The sequence below is a fragment of the Pituophis catenifer genome, unplaced genomic scaffold (assembly GCF_029215685.1).
Source record: "Pituophis catenifer annectens isolate HBS135680 unplaced genomic scaffold, rPitCat1.0.hap2 SCAF_2, whole genome shotgun sequence".
NCBI classification, from domain to species: domain Eukaryota; kingdom Metazoa; phylum Chordata; class Lepidosauria; order Squamata; family Colubridae; genus Pituophis; species Pituophis catenifer.
Genome location: NW_027256882.1, coordinates 24595801 through 24617446, shown reverse-complemented (window position 1 = coordinate 24617446; position 21646 = coordinate 24595801). Strand labels below are relative to the sequence as shown.

The window sequence follows — 21646 nt, the reverse complement described above, 5'->3', positions numbered from 1 at the left end:
ATCAGGCGATCCGGTCCGAACCGGGACCATTTCACCCCTGGGAGAAACTCACTTAACTGTCTCATTTAGCATCAGAAATGTCAGGCTCAATTGTGGTTGTAAGCTGAGGACTAGCTGCAATCACTTGTTATGTTATCCTTAAGCTTATTATGTGACACAGAAAACTGTTCTGTAGAAGATCCCACCATTAACTTGACTTATAACAGTTTGTTTTGTGGCCATTCAAAGCTACACCGGCACTGAAAAAAGTCACGATCATTTCTCTCCATGCAGCTTTTCCACAGTTACATGATCCAAATTCAGACACTTGGCACCGGACTCATATTTATGACGGTTGCAGTGTCCCAGGACTCATGTGATCCTCTTTTGCAACAAGCAAAGTCCACAGGGAAGCCAGATTCACTCAACAATCATGTAGCTAACTTAATAACTGCAGTGATTCACTTAACAACCATGTAGCTAACTTAACAGCAGTAATTCACTTAACAACCGTGGCAAGGAAAAGTCGTAAAACGGGGCAAACCTCACTTAACAAATGTCACACTTAGCAACATAAATTTTGGGCTCAATTGTGGTCGTAAGTCGAGGACTACCTGTATTAGTAAAAAAGGAAGGTTAGAAACTAAAAATAAAATTTAAAAAAAGTTGGGGGGGGTCCCTGTCAGAATTATTTATTGCCGCCCCTCAAGCAGGAGCCCGAAAGTCAACAGATATTGCTTGTGAATTAAAAATCTCAAAACGTCACTCAAATTGAGGATTTAACTTCCTGTCCGTCAGAAAACTTAAAACAATCAAAAGTGCTTGAGTAACGCAGTGGCATATCAACTCTCCCTCGCACTGATGATGTTACCCAGTCAGGTAATGAAATGTCTGCAAGGAAACCAACCCCAGCAAGAAAGCAGCAAGAACCCAACATATTGAGTCTACCTGGAGAGGCCTAAAACTACACACACACAAACACACCTCACATAGGCTCAGCTGGTTTAATACAGCTGTCAAGGTCTATAACTCTGAGGGAGGAAGGAGGAAGGCTCCATCTTTGGTTCTTTGTACAAACTGGAAAAGGAACATCTCCAATAAAATTGTTAAGATCGGACCGAAAGCCACACAGACACAGGATGTGTATCCACACAACACATCAAATCAAAAGCAAAGAAAGCACAGGATGCCTCAGGGCAGGGGTCCCCAGCCTGTGGGACACGGCCCACTACCGGGCTGTGAGGTGTTCACCACCGGGCCGCATGAGTGGCTGGCCAGTGCGCGTACCTGTGCGCACACCCCCACTCGCACTAGCGTCGCTACAAATGTGTGCACACTCACGGCCCCTTTCGCATGTACACACATGTGCGTAAAGGCGCCATCCCCCATCCCCCCACGGGCCCCCAACCCAGAGAAGTTCGGGACCTCTGCCTTAGCGTGCTAGGGTGAATTCTCTAGTTATCACAGACTCAGTTCCAAAACAAACCAAGGCTCAGAGTCGCACGGTACATCAAACTCGGTTAGTTTTATCCCTGAGTTCCCAGAATTAACCCAACTGCCCAACAAACCCTGAATGAACACTAGCAAGGATCATTGCGCATAGCCAGCCAGATAATCCCAATCTGGGAGGAGATTGTACAGGTCGTCCTCGATTTACAACAGTTCATTTAGTGACCGTTTGAACAATTCATTTAGAATAGAATAGCAGAGTTGGAAGGGACTTTGGAGGTCTTCTAGTCCAACCCCCTGCTTAGGCAGGAAACTCTACACCACTTCAGACAAATGGTTATCCAACATCTTCTTAAAAACTTCCAGTGTTGGAGCATTCGCAACTTCTGGTGGCAAGTTGTTCCACTGATTAATTTTTCTCATTGTCAGGAAATTTCTCCTTAGTTCTAAGTTTCTTCTCTCCTTGATTAGTTTCCACCTATTGCTTCTTATTCTGCCCTCAGGTGCTTTGGAGAATAGCTTGACTCCCTCTTCTTTGTGGCAGCCCCTGAGATATTGGAAGACTGCTATCATGTCTCCCCTAGTCCTTCTTTTCATCAAACTAGACAAACCCAGTTCCTGCAACCGTTCTTCAATGATTTAAACAATAATCTTTGTTGCTCTTCTCTGAACTCTTTCTAGAGTCTGCACATCTTTTTTACCTCATGGCGACCACAACTGGATGCAGGTTTCCAAGTGTGGCCTTACCAAGGCCTTATAAAGTGGCATTAACACTTCACGTGATCTTGATTCTATCCCCGTTAATGCAGCCTAGAACTGTGTTGGCTTTTTTGGTAGCTGCTGCACACTGCTGGCTCAGATTTAAATGATTAGATTAGGTTTAGTGACCGTTCATTTAGCGACCGTTCCAGCGGCACTGAAATAAGTGACTTATGACCGTTTTTCACACTTATGACCTTTGCAGCATCCCTGTGATCACGTGATCAAAATTCAAACGCGTGGCTATGGATTCATATTTATGACGGCCGCAGTGTTCCTGGGGGGAGGGGTCAGGTGTTCTCCTTTTACGACCGTCTGAAGAGCAAAGTCAGCGGGGAAGATAGATTCACTTCACAAACTTGTCGTTAACAACTGCGGGGACTCGTTTTAACAAATGAGGGGCAAGAGAGGTTGTAATATTAGGGCAACAATCACTTAACAAAGGTTTCACTTAGCAACCGAGATGTGGGGCTCGGTTGTGGTCGTAAGTCGAGGACTACCTGTACTGTAGATAGTTCGGGTTTGTCCCAGAAGAAGGAAGCTGAGGAGCTGGAAAGAAAGCTGAGGAGAATATCAAGGATGGTGGAAACTTCTGGATAATATGCGAAGGGTGATCGGATTTCTCCTGTGGGTGTGGATTTATTATCCATCGCACCCAGGAGTAGACAAGAACTATAAAATGGAAGTCTCTAGAATGACATCCAAGCTTTTATAACAGGGGTCTCCAATCTTGGCAACTTTAAGACTTGTGGACTTCAACTCCCAGAATTCCTCAGCCAGCTTTGCTGGCTGAGGAATTCTGGGAGTTGAAGTCCACAAGTCTTAAAGTTGCCAAGATTGGAGACCCCTGTTTTATAAGGAAGAATTTCTTGATCGGAAAAGCCATTAAACCAGGGGTCTCAAACCTGTGAGCGGTGACCCACTACTGGGCCGCAGCCTATTGGTCACCGGGCCGTTTGAGTAGCTGGCTGGTCCGCGCACACGTGTGCTTGCGTGCATAGCCCCCTCATGCGAACGTCGCAGGCCCTTGCAGGCACACTCACACGGACACTTCATGTGAGCATCACAGGCGCTCACGACTCCACCCATGCGAGCAACTTAACAACTGTGGCAAGGAAGGTTGTAAAATGAGGCGACACTCACTTAACGGCTGTCTTGCTTAGCAATGGATACTTGGGGCTCAATGGTGGTCGTACCTAAGAGAACCATCTGTAGTCCCCCCCTCCGTCCCCCCCGAGACTACAATGAGAGGTGGTTATTTTTTTCGTCTTCCTAACTGCCGTGACGCCTGAAATTGCCACATTCCCAGATTGCAGAAAAGAAAAAAGCTGAGTTAGTCTTGAGGGAACTGCATTTTAAGAGGGGTGGGGAAAAAAAATGAAATGATACAAATGGAAGTCTAGGGAGATTCTCACAGTCATTCAGCTCATGGTGGTCCCAAAGGTGGGAAGTGGACTTCCTTGTTTTGTTTTGTTTTTCTTTGAAGACGTTTCGCTTCTCATCCCAGAAGCTTCTTCATTCAGCTCTGACTGGGCAGTGGGGGAATGGAAAGATTTCTATTTCTTTGCAGTCCGCTAGTCATTTGCATTCTTTTTAGAGAGCCGTTGAGGCCACTTGGGGTTTCATCTGGGTCCTGAGGATCACAGAGGAGGGAAGGATATGACATCGTCTATCTCCAGTCTACAAGTCTTTTCAGCAGTTCCAAAAAGGCTCCCCATCCATTTGCACCACTCGTGACCCTGAGGAACACATATAAACCTCCAAGTGGCCTCGATGGCTCGTTAAAAGGATGCAAATGCCCAGCTGTCTGCAAGGAATAGAAATCCTTCCATTCCTCACCATCCAAGTCAAAGGTGAAGAAGCTTTTTGGATGAGAAGTGTTAGGAAATGGGTATTGTCTAACTAGTTGGTCAGGCAATATATAAACTATCAATATATGTTTGCAGTCAAAAGGTATTATATTGCTTTAAGACTGTATTGCACCATCCTGTATCCTGATTGGCTAAACTCTGTAGCCAATGTACTTAAGGGGAAGCCTGAATCATGGCTTGGGAACGCTACACCATTTTATCTGCTTACTTGCTGTTACTCTCTACCTGTTCTCTCTGCATGATCACTGTTTGATCATTGCTACGTGTTGCTTTCTACTATTTATTGAATGTTTTAATATTGAACTTGTTCCTGTTTGAAACTCAAGAACAACTGTTTTATTGTGTAATGACTACAACAACTGGTAAGAAGACTTTGTACTTGAAATATCTCTGGATTGATATTTTAACTATCGCCTTATCTGTGTATGACCTGGATTGTTATTGGACTTTGCTTTACTTTTTCCTAAAAGTAAAAGAATACCACAACTCAGTGTGTCGGTATATTAACTGTGATTATTCATAAACACTCTCAGCCGTTTTCATGTGCATACTCAAGGGGTACTCTGCTCAATAACCCATAACATCGGTTATGAGCCAAGCATATCCTTAACAAGAAGCGAAAATGTCTTCAAAGAAAAACCAGAAAGTCCAGTTGCCTCTTGGGATAAAAATAAGCACCTTGGGGATAAAAATGGAGGAAGTTTTCGGCCTCTACAGAGTAGCATCCTAACCCAAGAAGAACCCCAACCACTCGAGTCAACTGAGGCTGCAGGAACCCACATCTGGCATATCTATAGGCAGAAATGCTTTTGTGACCGTAGTTCTATCTCTTGCCGCCCTAATGGCGATTCTATTGTGGAAGAAGGAAAAAAAAAAGACACAACAACACTACCAGCCAAATCAGGCAGCCTCTCAATGGTGGTGCTTGATAAAGTTCGAGTTATCGCTGAATCTCTTCCCGCAGATCGAGCACTCGTAAGGTTTCTCGCCCGTGTGAATCCGCTTGTGGACGATGAAGTTGGAGTAGTCATTGAAACGCTTCCCGCAATCCAGGCACTTGTAGGGTTTCTCGCCCGTGTGGATGCGCTTGTGGCGGGTGAGGCTCGAGCCCGTGTTGAAGCCCTTCCCGCAGTAAGAGCACTTGTAGGGCTTCTCCCCCGTATGGACCCGCTGGTGGATAAGGAAGGCGGCCCGGCTGACGAAACTTTTCCCGCACTCGGAACAGTTGTACCACTGGTCGCCGGAGTGGGTCCGCTCGTGGGCGATGAGGTTGGAACGGCGCCGGAAGACTTTGCGGCAAATCAGGCAGGTGTTGTCCGGCTCGCTGGGAAAAAGGCTGGGCTGCAGGACGCTCTCGTCCAAGTCCTCGTAGGTCCCCTGGGAATTGATGAATTTACCCTCCGCCTTCTCCTCGCTGTTCCAGTAGAGGGTTTCAGATGCTTCTCCTGGATTGGGAGAACAGGAGACGCCTGGCTCGCCTCTTCCGGACCACTCCCAACCCGACTCTCGATCCTCGCTGTCTTCCTCACAGAACTCCTCCTCATCTACATAAATGGATATATAGGTAGATCCATATACATTGAATGAATCAATTATTCAATCAGCCGGCATCCTCGTTCTCTACCCTGCATTTCTTGTCATCCATACATCATCAATCTGTCTATTTATCTGTGTATTATCTCTCTCTCTCTCCCTGCATCCATCCATATAAATGAAAATGAATAAATCAATCTGCTATAATCCTCATTCTCATCACCTATATACTTTTTTCACAATTTTTCATCTAATTTATAAACATACCGTATTTTTCGGAGTATAAGACGCTCCGGACTATAAGATGCACTTACCTTTTTTGGTGAGAAAAAGAAATCTCCCTCTGCCTCTGAGCAATTTTGCCTCGTTGCAGCAAGCAGCCTGCTTTACTTTCATTTTCGTTTTCAGCATAGCTTGATTAGCACAAGAAAAAAAAAAATCTGCTCCCAACAATTTACCTACTTGCAGCAAGCAGCAGAGGCCTGCGCAGCAATAGGCAATGGCAATCCCTGCAGTCTGAAACAGCTGAGAGTCAGGAGGCTGTTCCAAGGGACAATCAACTTGTGCTAATTAGGCTGTGCTGAAGCTGAAATGGGCTTGCTGCTTGCTACGAGGAGGTAAATTGCTGGGAGGCAGAGGCCAAAGGGTGGGGGCCAGTGGGTGGGCGGGGCTAAATTTGGTGTATAAGACGCACCCAAATTTTCACTCCCTTTTAGAGGGGGGAAAGGTATGTCTTATAGTCCGAAAAATACGGCATATCTAAGTAAATTTAATCAATCTCCTCGAATCTTCATTCTCTGACCTGGATAACTTTCATACATGTATGTATGTATGTGTGTGTATATATATATATATATATATATATATATATATATATATATATATATATATATATATATATATATATATATATATATATATATATACACACACACACACATACATACATACATGTATGAAAGTTATCCAGGTCAGAGAATGAAGATTCGAGGAGATTGATTAAATTATAGATTGATATATATATATATCTTTTTTCTTTTTTCATAAGCTTTTATGTGCATATTCTTTCTAGCCAGGTTTTAAGTTTACATAGGTAAAACCTGGCTAGAAAGAATATGCATATATATATATAAACACTCTGCTGCCCATCTCCCAATGTTTGCTGGCTGCCAGAAAAAAAGCCTAGAAACTAGTGGATTGTGATTTCACTGAACTAGGGCTGCATAAAAATCTTGGTTTACGTAGAAAGAACCTGGCTAAAGAGAAGGCATCTGAAGGCGAAACGGAGGCCGGGGCGATGCGTGTGAGTGGCGGCAAGCGGCCGCAGAAGAAGTGAGCCAACAGTGGGCTCCTCCTGGGCGGGGCTGTTGGTGCCACTGCCGCGAGGTGAGTCAATCATTAGAACTCTCCAAAAAGAAGGCCTAACCGGTTTTTCGGGGGGGTCAAAAGAAAACCGGCCTTCTTTTTGGAGAAACACAGGGTGTGAGAGTTGTGTTTTGTATATGTGTGATGTATATATAAATAAGTGTATGATGTATATATAAATACTGTTTCCCCGAAAATAAGACATTCTCTGACAATAAGCCCAATCGGGCTTTTGAGCGTATGCTCTAAAATAAGCCTCCCCCTGAAAATATTTAAAAGCAGAGCTGGAAATCAGGTAAGACGGCAAGAGGGGCCCCATCTTGTCCCACACACCCCAAAATAATAACACCTCTCAGAAAATAAGGCCAAGTGCTTATTTCAGGGTTCAAAAAAATATAAGACAGGGTCTTATTTTCGGAGAAACCCAGTAAATATTCTGTACCTCACATAATTTCTCGTCATCTATATGAATATTTTTATAAACAGATACCCAATTGAATCAATCAATCAATCTCCAATGACTTTGCCTGTCAGAAGGTCGCCAAAGATGATTACATGACCCCGGGATACTGCAACCGTCATAAATATCAACCCGTCGCTAAAAGAAAAACAAAATCTGAATTTTGATCACGTGACCATGGGGAATGCTGCAACGGTCATAACCCTGACGGTCATAAGGAGCTACCCTCAGCATTTTCCCCAAAACATTTCCTTTCAGAAGTGCGCGACACCCAAAGGCCCTCACCCAACAGCACCACGTGTCGGTCGCTCTCCCGCTTCGTCTCTCTAAGGGAGGGTCTCTGCCAGCTTTCCAGGGGGGCCTTCTCAGTCAAATGGTCCTTCTCCAAGAGGCTGATGGCCTGAAACAGAACAGAGTCCCAGCCCTTCCGTTTAGTGCAGTGTTTCTCAACCTTGGTAGCTTGAAGATGGGTGGACTTCAACTCCCAGAATCCCCCAGCCAGCAGCGCTGGCTGGGGCATTCTGGGAATTGAAGTCCACCCATCTTCAAGCTTCCAAGGTTGAGAAGCACTGGTTTAGCAAGACAGTTCAGGACACGCTGTCCTTTGGAGCGATAGTGTGACCCTGCAATTTTCCTGGCCATGTTGTCAGACACTGTTTCCCTTGCCGCCGCCACCTCCTCCTCCTCCTCCTCAGGACTGAGAAAGAGGGATTGGCCCTGTCATCCACCTGACATCATGCCCACAGCAGAATTAGAACTCAAGAATTTTCTGGTGCCTTGACTGGAGCTTTTGCCCACTGCATCAAATTGGCCTTTTCCTCACATTGCATTTGCCAGATGGCAACTTGTTCCCTTTGGCTCTTCTAACTTTCCGGTATTCTTTCTGTAACCTTAGTTTTCTTTCTCCTTCCTCCCTGCCTGCCTCCCCTTCCCTTCCTCCCTCCCCTTTCTCTCACCTTCCCCTTCCTTTCTTTTCCTTTCCTCTTTCCTTTCCTTTTATTCCCCCTTCCTTTCCTCTTCTTTCCCCTTGCCTATCCTTTCCCTTCCTTCCTTTTCCTCTTTCCTTTTCTTTCCTCTTTCCTTTTATTCCCATTTCCTCTTCCTTTTTCCTTCCCCTTTCCTTCTTTCATTTGTCCTTCTTTCCCTTCCTTTCCTTTTTTTCCTTTCCTCTTTCCTTTCCTTTTATTTCCCCTTCCTTTCTTTTCTTTCCCCTTGCCTATCCTTCCCCTTCCTTCCTTTTCCTCTTTCCTTTTCTTTCATTCCTTTCCTTTTCTTTTATTCCCATTTCCTCTTTCCTTCCCCTTTCCTTCTTTCATTTGTCCTTCTTTCCCTTCCTTTCCTTTTCCTTTCCTCTTTCCTTTCCTTTTATTCCCCTTTCCTTTCATCTTCTTTCCCCTTGCCTATCCTTTCCCTTCCTTCCTTTTCCTCTTTCCTTTTCTTTCATTCCTTTCCTTTCCTTTTATTCCCATTTCCTCTTCCCTTCCCCTTTCCTTCTTTCATTTGTCCTTCTTTCCTTTCCTTTTTTCCTTTCCTCTTTCCTTTCCTTTTATTCCCCCTTCCTTTCCTCTTTTCTTTCCCCTTGCCTATCCTTTCCCTTCTTTCTTTTCCTTTCCTCTTTCCTTTTCTTTCATTCCTTTTTTTCTTTCTTCTTTCCTTCCATTCTTTCTTTCCTTCCCTTTCCCTTTCCTCTTTCCTTTCCGCTTCCCTCTCCTTTCCTGTTTCCCCTCTCCTCTTCCCTTCTGTCCAATCCACCCTCCCATCCCCATCTACCTCTCCAGAGACAGCCTGGCCTCTCTTCCCTTCTTCTCACCCACCGAGAGACCACCCCCCCCGGGGGCAATCCCTCACCTGTTCTTCCTGGCCTTTGCTCTCTTGCTCTCGCAGCAGGAAATCCTCCGCCAGGATCACAGCCTGGGTGCAAGTCAGAGGGCGGCACTCCCGCACCCAGCCCTGCAGTTCCGGGGGCAGAATGGCCAGGAACTGCTCCAGCACTACCATCTCCAGGATCTGCTCCTTGGTGTGCTGATCGGGTTTCAGCCACTGGTGGCAGAGCCTTCGGAGGTGACGGCAGGCTTCCCGAGGCCCATTGGCTTCCTGGTAGCCGAATTGCCGAAAGAGGCAGCATTCGTCATTCCAGCTGATGGCCTGCTGTCCCCGGGGGAGCCTGGCAGCTTTCTGACCGTGAAATCTCTTCGGAGGCTCCATCCGGTGGGCTTCTCCACTCAGGCTGATTGTGAGCTGGGTCCCTCTCTCGGCTCGAGGCTGCTGGGGGCAACTGGCTCTCCCTCGGAAGGAGGTCAGGGACGGGCGAGGGTCACTTCTGGGCAGAGGCGTCCGAGGCTGTGAGCTTCCCCCTTCCAAGGAAGGAGCTTCCAGAACCTTCAAGAATTCCTGCAGCTGAGATTCCCACCGTTGCTGCAGGTTCCTGCAGGGTTCCGGGGTTGTTTTCTCAGGATCAGCCCTCTCCCAGAAATCCTGGATGCGGCCTGTGGGAATCAGGCGGGAGCCCGGGCCCACTCCCTTCTCTTTCGTGGCCCCCGCCAGGAGGCGTTCTCCCATCTGCCTCCCTTTCCCTTGCTCGGCCTTCAAAGGACTCAGAGCCGATTTCTCCCTGAGCTCTGCCGCCATTTTGTTTCTCTGGGCTACAGCCGACTGGATCGATGCTTCTGCCCGGTGATGGCAACGCTGCCCCTGTCTCAAAAGAAAATTGGCATGGAGATCAAATCCACAGCCATCTCAATGCCAACAAGCTTCCCCCCCTGCCCCCCACCCCCGCAAAACAAATGGAGAACGTCAGATAGAATTTGAGACAAAAGCCTGTAATGGAAGTGACTAGGCCAGTGATGGCGAACCTTTTCGGCACCAAGTGCCCAAACCAGAACACACACGGGCGCGGCAGAGCGCTGAAAACTAGAACACCAGCTGGCTGGTACGTGAACACATGCTTGCGGGCACCGGAAACCAGAAGAGGAGCTGACGACAGTGAGCATGTCCACAGAGGGCTCTGCATGCCGCCTCAGGCACACGTACCATAGGTTCGCCGTCACCAGACTAGGCAGAGGCCTGGCACCCACTCAATTCCTCTTAAAAAAAAAAAAAAAAAAAGCTTTGTATTACCCTTCCCGTTACGATAGACTGTTCTGCCCCAGCTACGGACCCCAAAGAACACAGCACACACAAAGTCCGTTCAAACCTTAGTTTACTGAATAAACCACTCTTTTACAACAACGGCCGTTAATTAACTGCATTAACAGCCGCCAAGAATTCAAAGAAGAATAACTGAAAACTTACTATGGTTGGCAGAATGCCCAGAAGCAATTTGCAGGAAGCTGATAAGATAAGCAAGACAAGACACGAAGGTATGTGAACGAAGTTGTTCCCTGCAAATTGCTTCAGTTGGCGTTCCTCCTTAAATAGCCAATTAGACCTAAACCTTACTCTCGAGGAGACGTCCTCCTGAGAAGCCACTCCTGCCTTTTGGCAGCTCTGTGCGCCCGTGCATCAAGAAGAGGCTCCTCCTCTTCGTCCTCTTCACTTAAGGGAGCTTTTGGAGGTTCTGAAGGCTGAGTCCCCGCCTCTGGCACATCTTCTCCAGCCTCCTCATTGTCTGACTCAAGTGCCAGCTGCACAGGCTGCTGGCGCAGCACCACACCAGCCTCCTCGCTGTCGGAATCAGCTACTAGCTGCACAGGCCGCTGACTGGCCACAACACAGTTTGCCACCTAGGGTGCTGGGAAACTAACCAAGGAGAGTCCCAAAGGTGCTTTTTCAGGAGGCAACTGGACTTTTGTTTTTCCTTGAAGATGTTTCGCTTCTCATACAAGAAGCTTCTTCAGCTCTGACCGGATGGTGGGGAATGGAAGAATATATATTCCTTGCAAACAGCTGGTCATTTGTGTTCTTTTTAGAGAGTCGTTGAGGCACTTGGAGGGTTATCTGTGTCCTCAGGGTCACCTGAGTGGTGCAAATGGTTCCTCTAATCTGCAATTTTTTTCTGGAAATCCATTCATATAAACCTCCAAGGGGCCTCAACGACTCTCTAAAAAGGATGCAAATGACCAGCTGTCTGCCAGGAATATAAATCCTTCCATTCCCTACCATCCGGTCCGAGCTGAAGAAGCTCCTTGGATGAGAAGTGAAACGTCTTCCGAGAAAATCCAGTTGCCTCTTGAAAAAAGCACCTTTGGGACAGGGGTGGGTTCTAAATTTTTTTACTATCGGTTCTGTGGGCGTGGCTTATTTTGTGGGCATGGTTTGATGGTCATGTGACAATTCTTTAGGATTTAGCGGAGGTACTGGTCTACCAAGCTTTTAACTGCTTGTAGAGCTGTACCGGTCTATCCATTTGTTTTTGGAGCGTCCCGGTCTACCACCACACTGCCTTTTAACACTGATCAGCTGTAGGGCGGCCCTTTGAAGCCGCACGACAAGAGTTTAAACAGTTTTTTTCCTTCTAGCCAATCAGCTGGGAGGGCCCAGTTCCCGAACAAAGAGAACCGGTTCGGTGACGTCATATCGTCACCGCTACCGGCTCGACTGAACCGGGAGGAACCCACCACTGGGACAACCATGACCCGAATGACTGAAAATCTCCACAGACATCCAAGGCCCCTTCCCACTCTGTTGTTCTGACAACAGCCTTGCAAGGTAGGTTGGCTGAGAATGTACCACAGCTAAGGAGAGACATGAACCAGGAGGCCCTCCTTAGCGCTAATCCAACCACCTTTCGGAGATGATGAAACTCTTGAGGTTCACAAACATTCAAAATGGGGGGGGTGAGTTGTGTAGCTGTTCTGTCCCACCCCCAAAATCCAAAGCCCAGGTACTGGCTTTCCACCTTTGTATTTTTCAAGAGCTTGGGGGGGAGCATAGCTACCATTTGTCAACAGAGATTTGAGACTCCAAAGGTTGTGAATGCTCCAACACTGGAAGTTTTTAAGAAGAGATTGGACAACCCTTTGTCTGAAATGGTAGAGGGTTTCCTGCCTAAGCAGGGGGTTGGAGTAGAACAGGGATGGACAACTGTGGCCCTTTTACAACCTGTGGACTTCAACTCCCAGAATTCCTGAGGCAGCCAAGCTGGCTCAGGAATTCTGGGAGTTGAAGTCCACAGGTCATAAAGGGGCCATATTTGCCCAGTCCTGGACTGGACCTCCAAGGTCCCTTCCAATTTGTTGCGTTCTGTTCTATTCTTTCCTACTGTACAGTACTGTACTCAGTCAACCAGGTCATGTCCCAAAGATGTTTTTTTTTCCAAATGGAAACTGGACTTTTTTGGTTTTTCCTTGAAGACGTTTCGCTTCTCATCAGTTCTGAAGAAGCTTCTTGGATGAGAAGCGAAACCTCTTCAAGAAAAAAAACAGAAGTCCAGTTGCCTTTTGAAAAAGCACTTTTGGGACATAGCTGCCTTTTTTTTTTTCTTTCCTTCTCCTGGGAGTATCCCAACCCTCAGAACAATTCTGCCTCTCTCGATTGCACGGCTCTCTCCAAGCTGGACAACTTTATAAGACTTGTGGACTTCAACTCCCAGAATTCCCCATCTAGCAGATTTCAAGGTTTTTGTGGACTTCCAACTCCCAGAGTTGAGTACGATGGCTGGGGAATTCTGGGAGTTGAAGTCCACAAGTCTTATAAAGTTGCCACGTTTGAAGAGCCCTGCTCTTTCATTTCATTCAGCCCATTCCGATGGCTTTGCTGGCTGGGGAATTCTGGGAATTGAAGTCCGCCAGGCTTAAAGTTGCCAAGGTTGGAGACCCTCTGGTTTAGAGTTTGTCTCAAAATGGTCTGAATGAAATGAAAGAGCAGGGCTCTCCAAACGTGGCAACTTAATAAGACTTGTGGACTTCAACTCCCAGAATTCCCCAGCCATCATACTCAACTCTGGGAATTGGAAGTCCACAAAGTCTTGAAATCTGCTAAGCTGGGGAATTCTGGGAGTTGAAGTCCACAAAGTCTTGAAATCTGCTAAGCTGGGGAATTCTGGGAGTTGAAGTCCTAAAGTCTTGAAATCTGCTAGCTGGGGAATTCTGGGAGTGTAAGTCCTAAAGTCTTGAAATCTGCTAGCTGGGGAATTCTGGGAGTTGAAGTCCTAAAGTCTTGAAATCTGCTAGCTGGGGAATTCTGGGAGTGTAAGTCCTAAAGTCTTGAAATCTGCTAGCTGGGGAATTCTGGGAGTTGAAGTCCTAAAGTCTTGAAATCTGCTAGCTGGGGAATTCTGGGAGTGTAAGTCCTAAAGTCTTGAAATCTGCTAGCTGGGGAATTCTGGGAGTTGAAGTCCACACAGTCTTGAAATCTGCTAGCTGGGGAATTCTGGGAGTTGAAGTCCTAAAGTCTTGAAATCTGCTAGCTAGGGAATTCTGGGAGTTGAAGTCCACACAGTCTTGAAATCTACTAGCTGGGGAATTCTGGGAGTTGAAGTCCTAAAGTCTTGAAATCTGCTAGCTGGGGAATTCTGGGAGTTGAAGTCCTAAAGTCTTGAAATCTGTTGGCTAGGGAATTCTGGGAGTTGGAAGTCCACACAGTCTTGAAATCTACTAGCTGGGGAATTCTGGGAGTTGAAGTCCACAAAGTCTTGAAATCTGCTAGCTGGGGAATTCTGGGAGTTGAAGTCCTAAAGTCTTGAAATCTGCTAGCTGGGGAATTCTGGGAGTTGAAGTCCACAAAGTCTTGAAATCTGTTGGCTAGGGAATTCTGGGAGTGGAAATCCACCAGGCTTAAAAAGTTGCCAAGATTGGAGACCCCTGCTCTAAATTACAGGGTTCAGCAAGCTGAAACAACCCCCCACCCCGCTTCCCCCTCCCCTCCAGGCTCCATCTTTCTTGTCTCTTCCAGATTTGGGGGCGAGCGGGGGTGGGGAGAAGAGTGCCCCACCCTCCGGAAGAAACCTGGAGACTTTCAAAGCCCTTCTTAAACAAGCCACGACGGCCACAAGCCACGATCGGCAGCTTGCAAACCTTTGGTAGAACTTTTTCCACCTTGCTCCCCTGAAATCGCTTCGCGGGGGGGGGCTGTTGTTCTTTTTTTGGGGAGGTCCTCCCCCCCACCTCGCCCCAAATCCCTTTTTTCCTCCTTTTTTCTTATCCTTTTAATTAATTAATTATTATTATTATTATTTTTTGCAAATGCTCATCGTTGCATTTCAGAAAAGGATGCCCCCTTTTTTTCCCCTCTCCCCGTGTTTTTAACCTCCTGCAAGCGGACGAGCGGCTCCCTTTTTACCCCCTCCCCCAAATTCCCAGGATTGCTGCGAGCAGCTCGGCCTCTGCAAACTTCCACCAATCTGAACTCCCAACCCCGCCCTGGCCCTGGCCATCCAAGCCTGGGAACCCCGCCCGGGAGAAAGGAAAAGTCGGGCCACCTCCGGGCTCCACGTCTGGGAAGGCGCCGCCGCCGCCGCCGCCCCGCTGCCCTTTTGCACTCACCCCGATCTCCCTCCCACGAGCTGGGAAATTCAAAGGCCACTTTCCCACGGGAGGCGGGGCCGGAAGTGACCGGGACTGTTTACATCCCGCCCTCTCTCGCCGCAACTTCCTGTCCTCTCTAGGAAGCGGGGAGGGCTGGGGTTGAAAAGGTGAAAAAGCGGGAGGAGGAGACAGAGAGGCGATTCTGTTACTGTAACGGTCCAGAGGTCCCCAAACTTGGCCTCTTTAAGACTTGCGGACTTCAACTCCCAGAATTCTCCAGCCAGCTATGCTATGCTATGCTATGCTATGCTATGCTATGCTATGCTGGTTGGAGAATTCTGGGAGTTGAAGTCCGCAAGTCTTAAAGCGGCCAAGTTTGAAGACCTCTGCTGTAACCTCTCTTTTAAACTTTTTTTTCAAAACTTTTTAAATTTTTAAATTTTAAATTTGCCTTATGAATTTGGGGTGTTTTAAATTTCATTTTCCGGGCCAATTATTTAATTGTATTTTAATGGTTTTTTAACATTTGTATTATATGTATTTTATTTGGCTGTTCACTGCCCTGAGTCCTTCGGGAGTAGTAGGGCGGTATACAAATTCAATTAATAATAATTGTTAGATCAGGCGCAGGAACAGAAGACGTGACCAGCTCGATACATGTAACAGCTTTATTTACAATGTAACAAGTAAAAGAAGACTGCTGGCACGCTGCCGGAGCTCTCCTTATATTCGCTCCCGGCAGACGCACCGCCCCTAGACAGGGATTCAAATCTCCCGCCCGATGGCTGGCAGCCAATCAGGGCGGATGTCCTTATAAGGACATAACACTCCTCCCCCCTTAGTCTGGACTGTCAAATCTCGTCCACAAAAGTCACGTAATCACGCAGGTACGTAGGACGCCTCGGCACCCTAGCTGACCTGCGCAGTCTCACTTGTTCTCCGTCTCCGGCCTGGGTGGACGGGGCTCTGTCGTCTCCCGGCTCCCTCTCCGGAACCGGGCTTGGTTCGGCTGTCGAGTGAGCGGGGTCACCCCCAGCGCCTCCGGCCGGACCGCAGACCTTGGATGGCTGGTTCTGATGGTCTTCCTCCTGGCCTGTGGATCTATCGCCTTGTCTCGGTGGCTCGGTTCCGACCCGGGAAGAGCGTCTGAGTCTCGGTAAGTCCATTGTTTGCTCCTCCCTGGTCTCCCGGGCGCTGTGGTTCGGTTTCGGTTCGGCCTGGTGTCGGGTGGGTGGTGGTTCTGTTCGGTGCCCTCTGGACCGGCCCGCCGGCTGCGGGTGGTGCTGGCTTGTGTTGCGTTGTCCGACCTCGCAGGGGTGGTGTTGGTCTGCTAGGTCGGGCTGGCGTTGGTCTACCCCGTCTGGTTGGTGGTGGTCGACCTGGCCGGGCTGTTGTTGCGGCACTACCTCTGCGGGGCGGCGGAGGCCGCCCCTGCCGGGGTGGTGCAGGTCTACCTGGCCGGGTTGTTGTCGGCTTTCCCTTCCCCCTAGTCCCTGGTCTACCGTCGGGTGGTGCCTGGGGTCATCCGGGTCGGGGTGTTGTTTTCTGGCTGCCTCTTGAGGTGGGTGGGGGTCCCTCTCGCCGGGGAGTCGTGTGCCACCCTTGCCCATGGGTCGGGGGGTGCCCGTCTTGGATGGGTCCCGGTCTACTCGCCTGGAACCGCGGTCTCCTTGGCTGGGCTGGCGTAGGCTGCTGTCACTGGTGGGGTGCGCCGCTCCTCCTCTGGGCAGGTACCGGTCTACTTGCGGGTTGGGTTGGTGGTCCCTGGCCCTGTTGTGCCCGGTGCCCACCTGGCTGGGTTGGTGTTGCCATCCCCCGTGCGGTTGGCCCCGGTCTACCTTGCTGGACTGCCGACGTGACAGTACCAGGTAGTGTGCTGGGCCGACCTCGTCGGGATGGCGTTGCTCTGCCTCGCAGGGGTGGGGTAGGCCTACCTCGTCGGGGTGTTGTAGGCCTACCTCGTCTGGGTGTGGTAGGTCTACCTCGCCGGGGTGTTGGAGGCCCACCTCGTCTGGGTGTTGTAGGTCTACCTCGCCGGGGTGTTGGAGGCCTACCTCGTCTGGGTGTTGTAGGCCTCCCTCGTCAGGCTGGTTTTCGTGTGCTCCCCCCCACCTTTTCCGGAGTTGGTCGATGTGACATCTACAGACCTGTCCATCTTCCAACTCGACGGTGTAGGATTTGGGGCTGGTTGTGCTGGCAATCTTCCCCTTCAGCCACTTAGGAGAGCCGTTGAAATTCAGCGCGAAAACTGAATCTCCGTTGCTGAAGGCGCGAAGCGGGCGGCTGGCGGTTGCGGTCACTTCCGGGCTGTATTGGGGGTGCAGCCGGTCCAAGGGTGACCTCAACCTTCTGCCCATCAGCATTTCGGCCGGGCTCTTGTGGGTGGTGGCATGTGGCGTGATGTGCTGGGTGAGGAGGAAGTTGTCTATGCGTTCCTGCCAGTCTCCCGGGCCCATCTTGGTGAGGGCTTCTTTGGTCAGTCTGACCATACGTTCAGCTTGTCCGTTTCCGGCTGGCCTGTAGGGGGCGGACAGGGCGTGGCGGATGCCCAGTCCTGCCAGGAAGGACTCCATGGCCAGGGATGTGAGCTGGGGGCCGTTGTCCGAGACCAGCACGTCCGGTAGCCCGTGTGTGGCGAAAAGGCGGCGCAGCGCTCGGATCGTCGCTTCTGTTGTGGTAGATGCCATGGGTACCACCTCGAGCCACTTGGAGAAGGCATCTACCACGATGAGGAGGTGTCGCCCCTCCATCGGACCCGCGAAGTCGATGTGGATCCTCGACCAGGGGTTGCTGGGGGTCTCCCACCTCGCGACTTCGGATTGCGGCAGTGCTGGGCGGACTTCTTGGCACGGGTCACATCTGGAGACCCATTGCTCAATGTCTTTGTCCATGGAGGGCCACCAGACGTAACTCCGTGCCAGGGCCTTCATGCGGACGATGCCCGGGTGCCCTTTGTGCAATGTCTCTAGAGTCCGCCGTTGCAGAGTGCTTGGGATCAGCACCCTGTCTCCCCATAGAAGACAGCCCTTTATGGTGGACAGCTCCTTCTGTTTCCTGGTGAACGGGCTGAACTTCTCTTCCGTCTTGTCCGATGGCCACCCCCTGAGGATCCAGGACTTCACTTGGCGGAGTGTGGGGTCCTTCTGGGTGTGGACGGCCACATCTGCGGATGAGACTGGGCAGCTGGCGTCGTCGTCGATGTGGAATAGGCGGAGCGTGGGGGCTGGGTCTTCGACTGGGTTCTTAGATGGGCATCTGCTGAGTGCGTCAGCGTTTCCTATGGCTGTGCCTGGCTGGTGCACGAGCCTATAGGAGTAGCCGGCCAGGAAGATGGCCCATCTCGTCATCCGCGGAGACATGAAGGTCGGGGTGGGTTGGTCGCCTGCGAGGAGTCCCAGGAGTGGCTTGTGGTCGGTGACTATGGTGAAGCGTCTTCCGTAGAGGTATTCGTGGAAGCGCTTCACTCCAGCCACGATGGCCAGGGCTTCTTTGTCCAGCTGACTGTAGTTTCGTTCTGCGCCGGACATGGTCTTTGAGAAGTAGGCAATGGGGGCTTCCATGCCGTTGGGCAGTCTGTGGCTGAGGACTGCCCCCACCCCGTATGGCGACGCGTCACAGGTCAGCTGGATGGGGAGCGTCTCGCTGTATTGAATGAGTACGCTCTTGGACGTCAATAGTCCCTTGATGGCCCGGAATGCTGCCTCCTCTTCCTGGCCCCACCTCCAGGAAGCCGATTTCCCCAGCAGGCGGTGAAGTGGCTCAGCAACTGTGGCTTTCTGTTTTAAAAAAATGGCGTAGAAGTTGAGCAACCCAAGGAACGCCTGGAGCTCCGTTTTGTTTTTTGGGCTTGGAGCTTCATGGATTGCTTCTACTTTTGATTTGGTGGGGTGGATGCCAGTGCTATCAATGAGGTAGCCCAGGAACTCGACTTCCTGTACTCCTATGATGCACTTGTCCCGCCTGACCCTCAAGCCCTTGGCCTTGAACCGCTGCAGGACAAGCCTGAGCCTTTCAAGGAGTTGAGCTCTTGAGCCACCGGAGATGAGCACATCGTCGAAGTATGGCACCACCCCTGGAACGCCTTGGAGAAGGCGTTCCATCATTGATTGGAAAATGCCGGGGGCTGCGCTGACTCCAAATTGGAGACGGTTGCATTTGAATGCCCCCCTGTGCGTGACAATTGTTTGTGCCTCCGCCGTTTTTTCATCCACTGGCAGTTGCTGGTAAGCCTGGGCCAGGTCCAGTTTCGCAAAAATTGAGCCAGTTCCCAGGGAATGCAGCAGATGTTGCACCACTGGGACTGGATATGCGCTCTGTGCCAACGCTTTGTTGATGGTACAACGGTAGTCGGCGCAGATGCGCACAGATCCATCATGCTTCAGTGGGGTCACAATGGGAGTCTCCCATGAGGCATGATCGATCGGTTCCAGGACGCCCTGGGCGATCAGCTTATCCAGCTGTTCGTCTACTTTAGGCCGCAGGGCAAACGGAACTCGGCGGGGCTTGAGCCTAATCGGGGTGATTCCCTTATCCAGATTAAAAGAGATTGGCCTCCCCACAAATTTCCCCAGCTTACCATCGAAGACTTCTTTGAACTCTTTGATGATGGTGTCGAGTTCGTCCCTGTGGATTTCGTGGATGCCCTCGATGGAAAGCCCCAGCGGCTTAAACCACTCCACACCAAGCAGGTTTGGTCGGCTGTGCTCCACGATGGTGATGGGCAGCTCTCCGTTGAAGTCGTTGTACTTCACGTGGATGGTGGCTCTGCCCAGGATTCCAATGGGGTTCCCGTTGAAGTCCACAAGCCTCGACTTTGGGGTTTTCAGCTGTGCCTTTTTATAGGATGGCTTCAGCTGCTGTAGGTGCTGCCAGTCCATGATGGAATAGGCGGATCCGGAGTCTACCTCCATCTTGCACGGTGACCCCTCTGCCAGCAGCGTCACGTGGAACTTAGTGGTTCCCTCGTCGCTTGTGTGAGCGATGGTGCACTGTTCTACTTCGGGGGTATTCCTCCTCTCCGCGCCGGGACTGGTTTGAGGACCGTTTGGATGTCCTCTGGTTGTCTTTGCGATTCTCCCGGAATCGTGGTCTGGGCGGTTCCGGGGCTGGGTCGGTGGCTCTGCAGGCCTCTGCGATGTGCCCCCTCTTCAGGCATCGGCGGCAGGTCGCGTCCCTCCATCTGCAGGTCGCCCTGGGGTGGTCACCTCTGCAGCTGCCGCATCGTTCTCCCCGGTCGCCCTGCTGTGGGTTTTCCCGCCTGGGGGGGCGGGAGACCTTGTGGACGGCCATTTCCTCATCCGACTCGGATTGAGTGGTTGCCTCGTCTGATGAGGTCAGGCCCGACTTGTGGATCTTATGGATCCCTCTTGCCTTTACCATCGCGGCGGCTGCTTGCTCAGATGTTTCAGCCGCTGTTGCTTCGTCGAGGACGTCTTTGAGCGGAATCCTCTTCCGGCTGAGGAACTTCTTCTGCAGCCCCACATCTCGCATCCCAAATACAACGCGGTCTCGGATTGCGTTATCAACGTTGTCGAACTCGCAGTTGGCAGCGATCTGGCGAAGCGCTGCCACGAATTCCTTGATGGATTCACCTTCCCGCTGATTTCTTTGCTGGAAGGTGAACCTGTTTGCGATGGGGGTGCCTGTCGGTGCATAGTGCTCCTGTAGGACTTCCTGCAGGTCGTTCCAGGACATCTCCTCAATGTCCCTGGGTGCCACGAGGTCGATCGCCATCTCTAGGACGTCCGATCCGCAATGAGCCAGGAAGAGGGCTCTTTTCCTCTCATCGTCGAGGTTCTGGTATCCATTACCTCGCAGGAATTGCCGGAATCGGACCATGTATGACCTCCACTTCTCCCGGGATGGGTCGAATGGGTTCAGCGCGGTCATCGGGGCTTGCGGGGTAGCCATTCTGGAAGTCGCTGTGGTGTAGTGACTTCAGCTCTGTGGGCGATCGTGCCTTGAGTCTTTCTCAGGTTCTCTTCTCTAGTCCTTCGTCGCCAGTGTTAGATCAGGCGCAGGAACAGAAGACGTGACCAGCTCGATACATGTAACAGCTTTATTTACAATGTAACAAGTAAAAGAAGACTGCTGGCATGCTGCCGGAGCTCTCCTTCTATTCGCTCCCGGCAGACGCACCGCCCCTAGACAGGGATTCAAATCTCCCGCCCGATGGCTGGCAGCCAATCAGGGCGGATGTCCTTATAAGGACATAACAATAATAACAACAACAACAATAACAACAACAACAACAACAACAACAACCATTTCAAACCTCCTCCCCCAAGCACATTGATTTCAAACCAGAGATTTTTTTATTAGGGATCTTACCAGAAACATATAACAGAGAATTGAGTTACCCGATTGTGAATGTATGGACAGCGGCTGGAATTGTGTTTGCTAAAAATTGGGAAAATGAGGAAATACCCAAAACAAGATGAAGTTATTAGGAAAATTATGGAATGTGCTGAAAGGAGCAAACTGACATTTGGAATTAAGAGAACAGCTAAAATTGTGTTTGCTAAAAATTGGAAAAATGAGGAAATACCCAAAACAAGATGAAGTTATTAGGAAAATTATGGAATGTGCTGAAAGGAGCAAAATGACATTTGAAATTAAGAGAACAGCTAAAATTGTGTTTGCTAAAAATTGGAAAAATGAGGAAATACCCAAAACAAGATGAAGTTATTAGGAAAATTATGGAATGTGCTGAAAGGAGCAAATTGACATTTGAAATTAAGACAACAGGGAGATAAACAATACTATAAGATAGGGGATTTATTTTATCAATGGCTAGATAATAAGACATGGAAATGAAATAATATGAA

At 49.7% G+C, this 21646-nt stretch overlaps 1 protein-coding gene across 2 annotated transcripts; it reads right to left on the bottom strand.

Annotated features, from left to right (window-relative positions):
* Positions 1-3517: 3517 nt before the first annotated feature.
* LOC139311868 (zinc finger and SCAN domain-containing protein 23-like) lies at positions 3518-14856 on the bottom strand. Of its 2 annotated transcripts, none has more exons than XM_070936393.1 (4): positions 14838-14856; positions 9265-10107; positions 7702-7816; positions 3518-5602 (listed from the first exon to the last, which is right to left on the bottom strand). In XM_070936393.1, exons 2-4 carry the CDS (start codon positions 10042-10044, stop codon positions 4971-4973), a joined length of 1527 nt encoding a protein of 508 aa, XP_070792494.1. In that variant the 5' UTR covers positions 10045-10107; positions 14838-14856; the 3' UTR covers positions 3518-4970. The 2 variants fall into 2 exon arrangements, with proteins under 2 accessions (XP_070792494.1, XP_070792495.1); XM_070936394.1 differs by lacking the exon at positions 14838-14856 and adding an exon at positions 10855-10892.
* Positions 14857-21646: the final 6790 nt, after the last annotated feature.

What these genes read in the sequence shown, in the direction of transcription:
- LOC139311868 (XM_070936393.1), bottom strand. Translation starts at nt 10,044, where the DNA reads ATGGCGGCAGAGCTCAGGGAGAAATCGGCTCTGAGTCCTTTGAAGGCC. An exon ending in GCAAAGGCCAGGAAGAACAG is followed by an intron (nt 7,817 to 9,264) that starts GTGAGGGATTGC and finishes GTTCTGTTTCAG; the next exon opens with GCCATCAGCCTCTTGGAGAA. An exon ending in CCGACACGTGGTGCTGTTGG is followed by an intron (nt 5,603 to 7,701) that starts GTGAGGGCCTTT and finishes CCATTTATGTAG; the next exon opens with ATGAGGAGGAGTTCTGTGAG.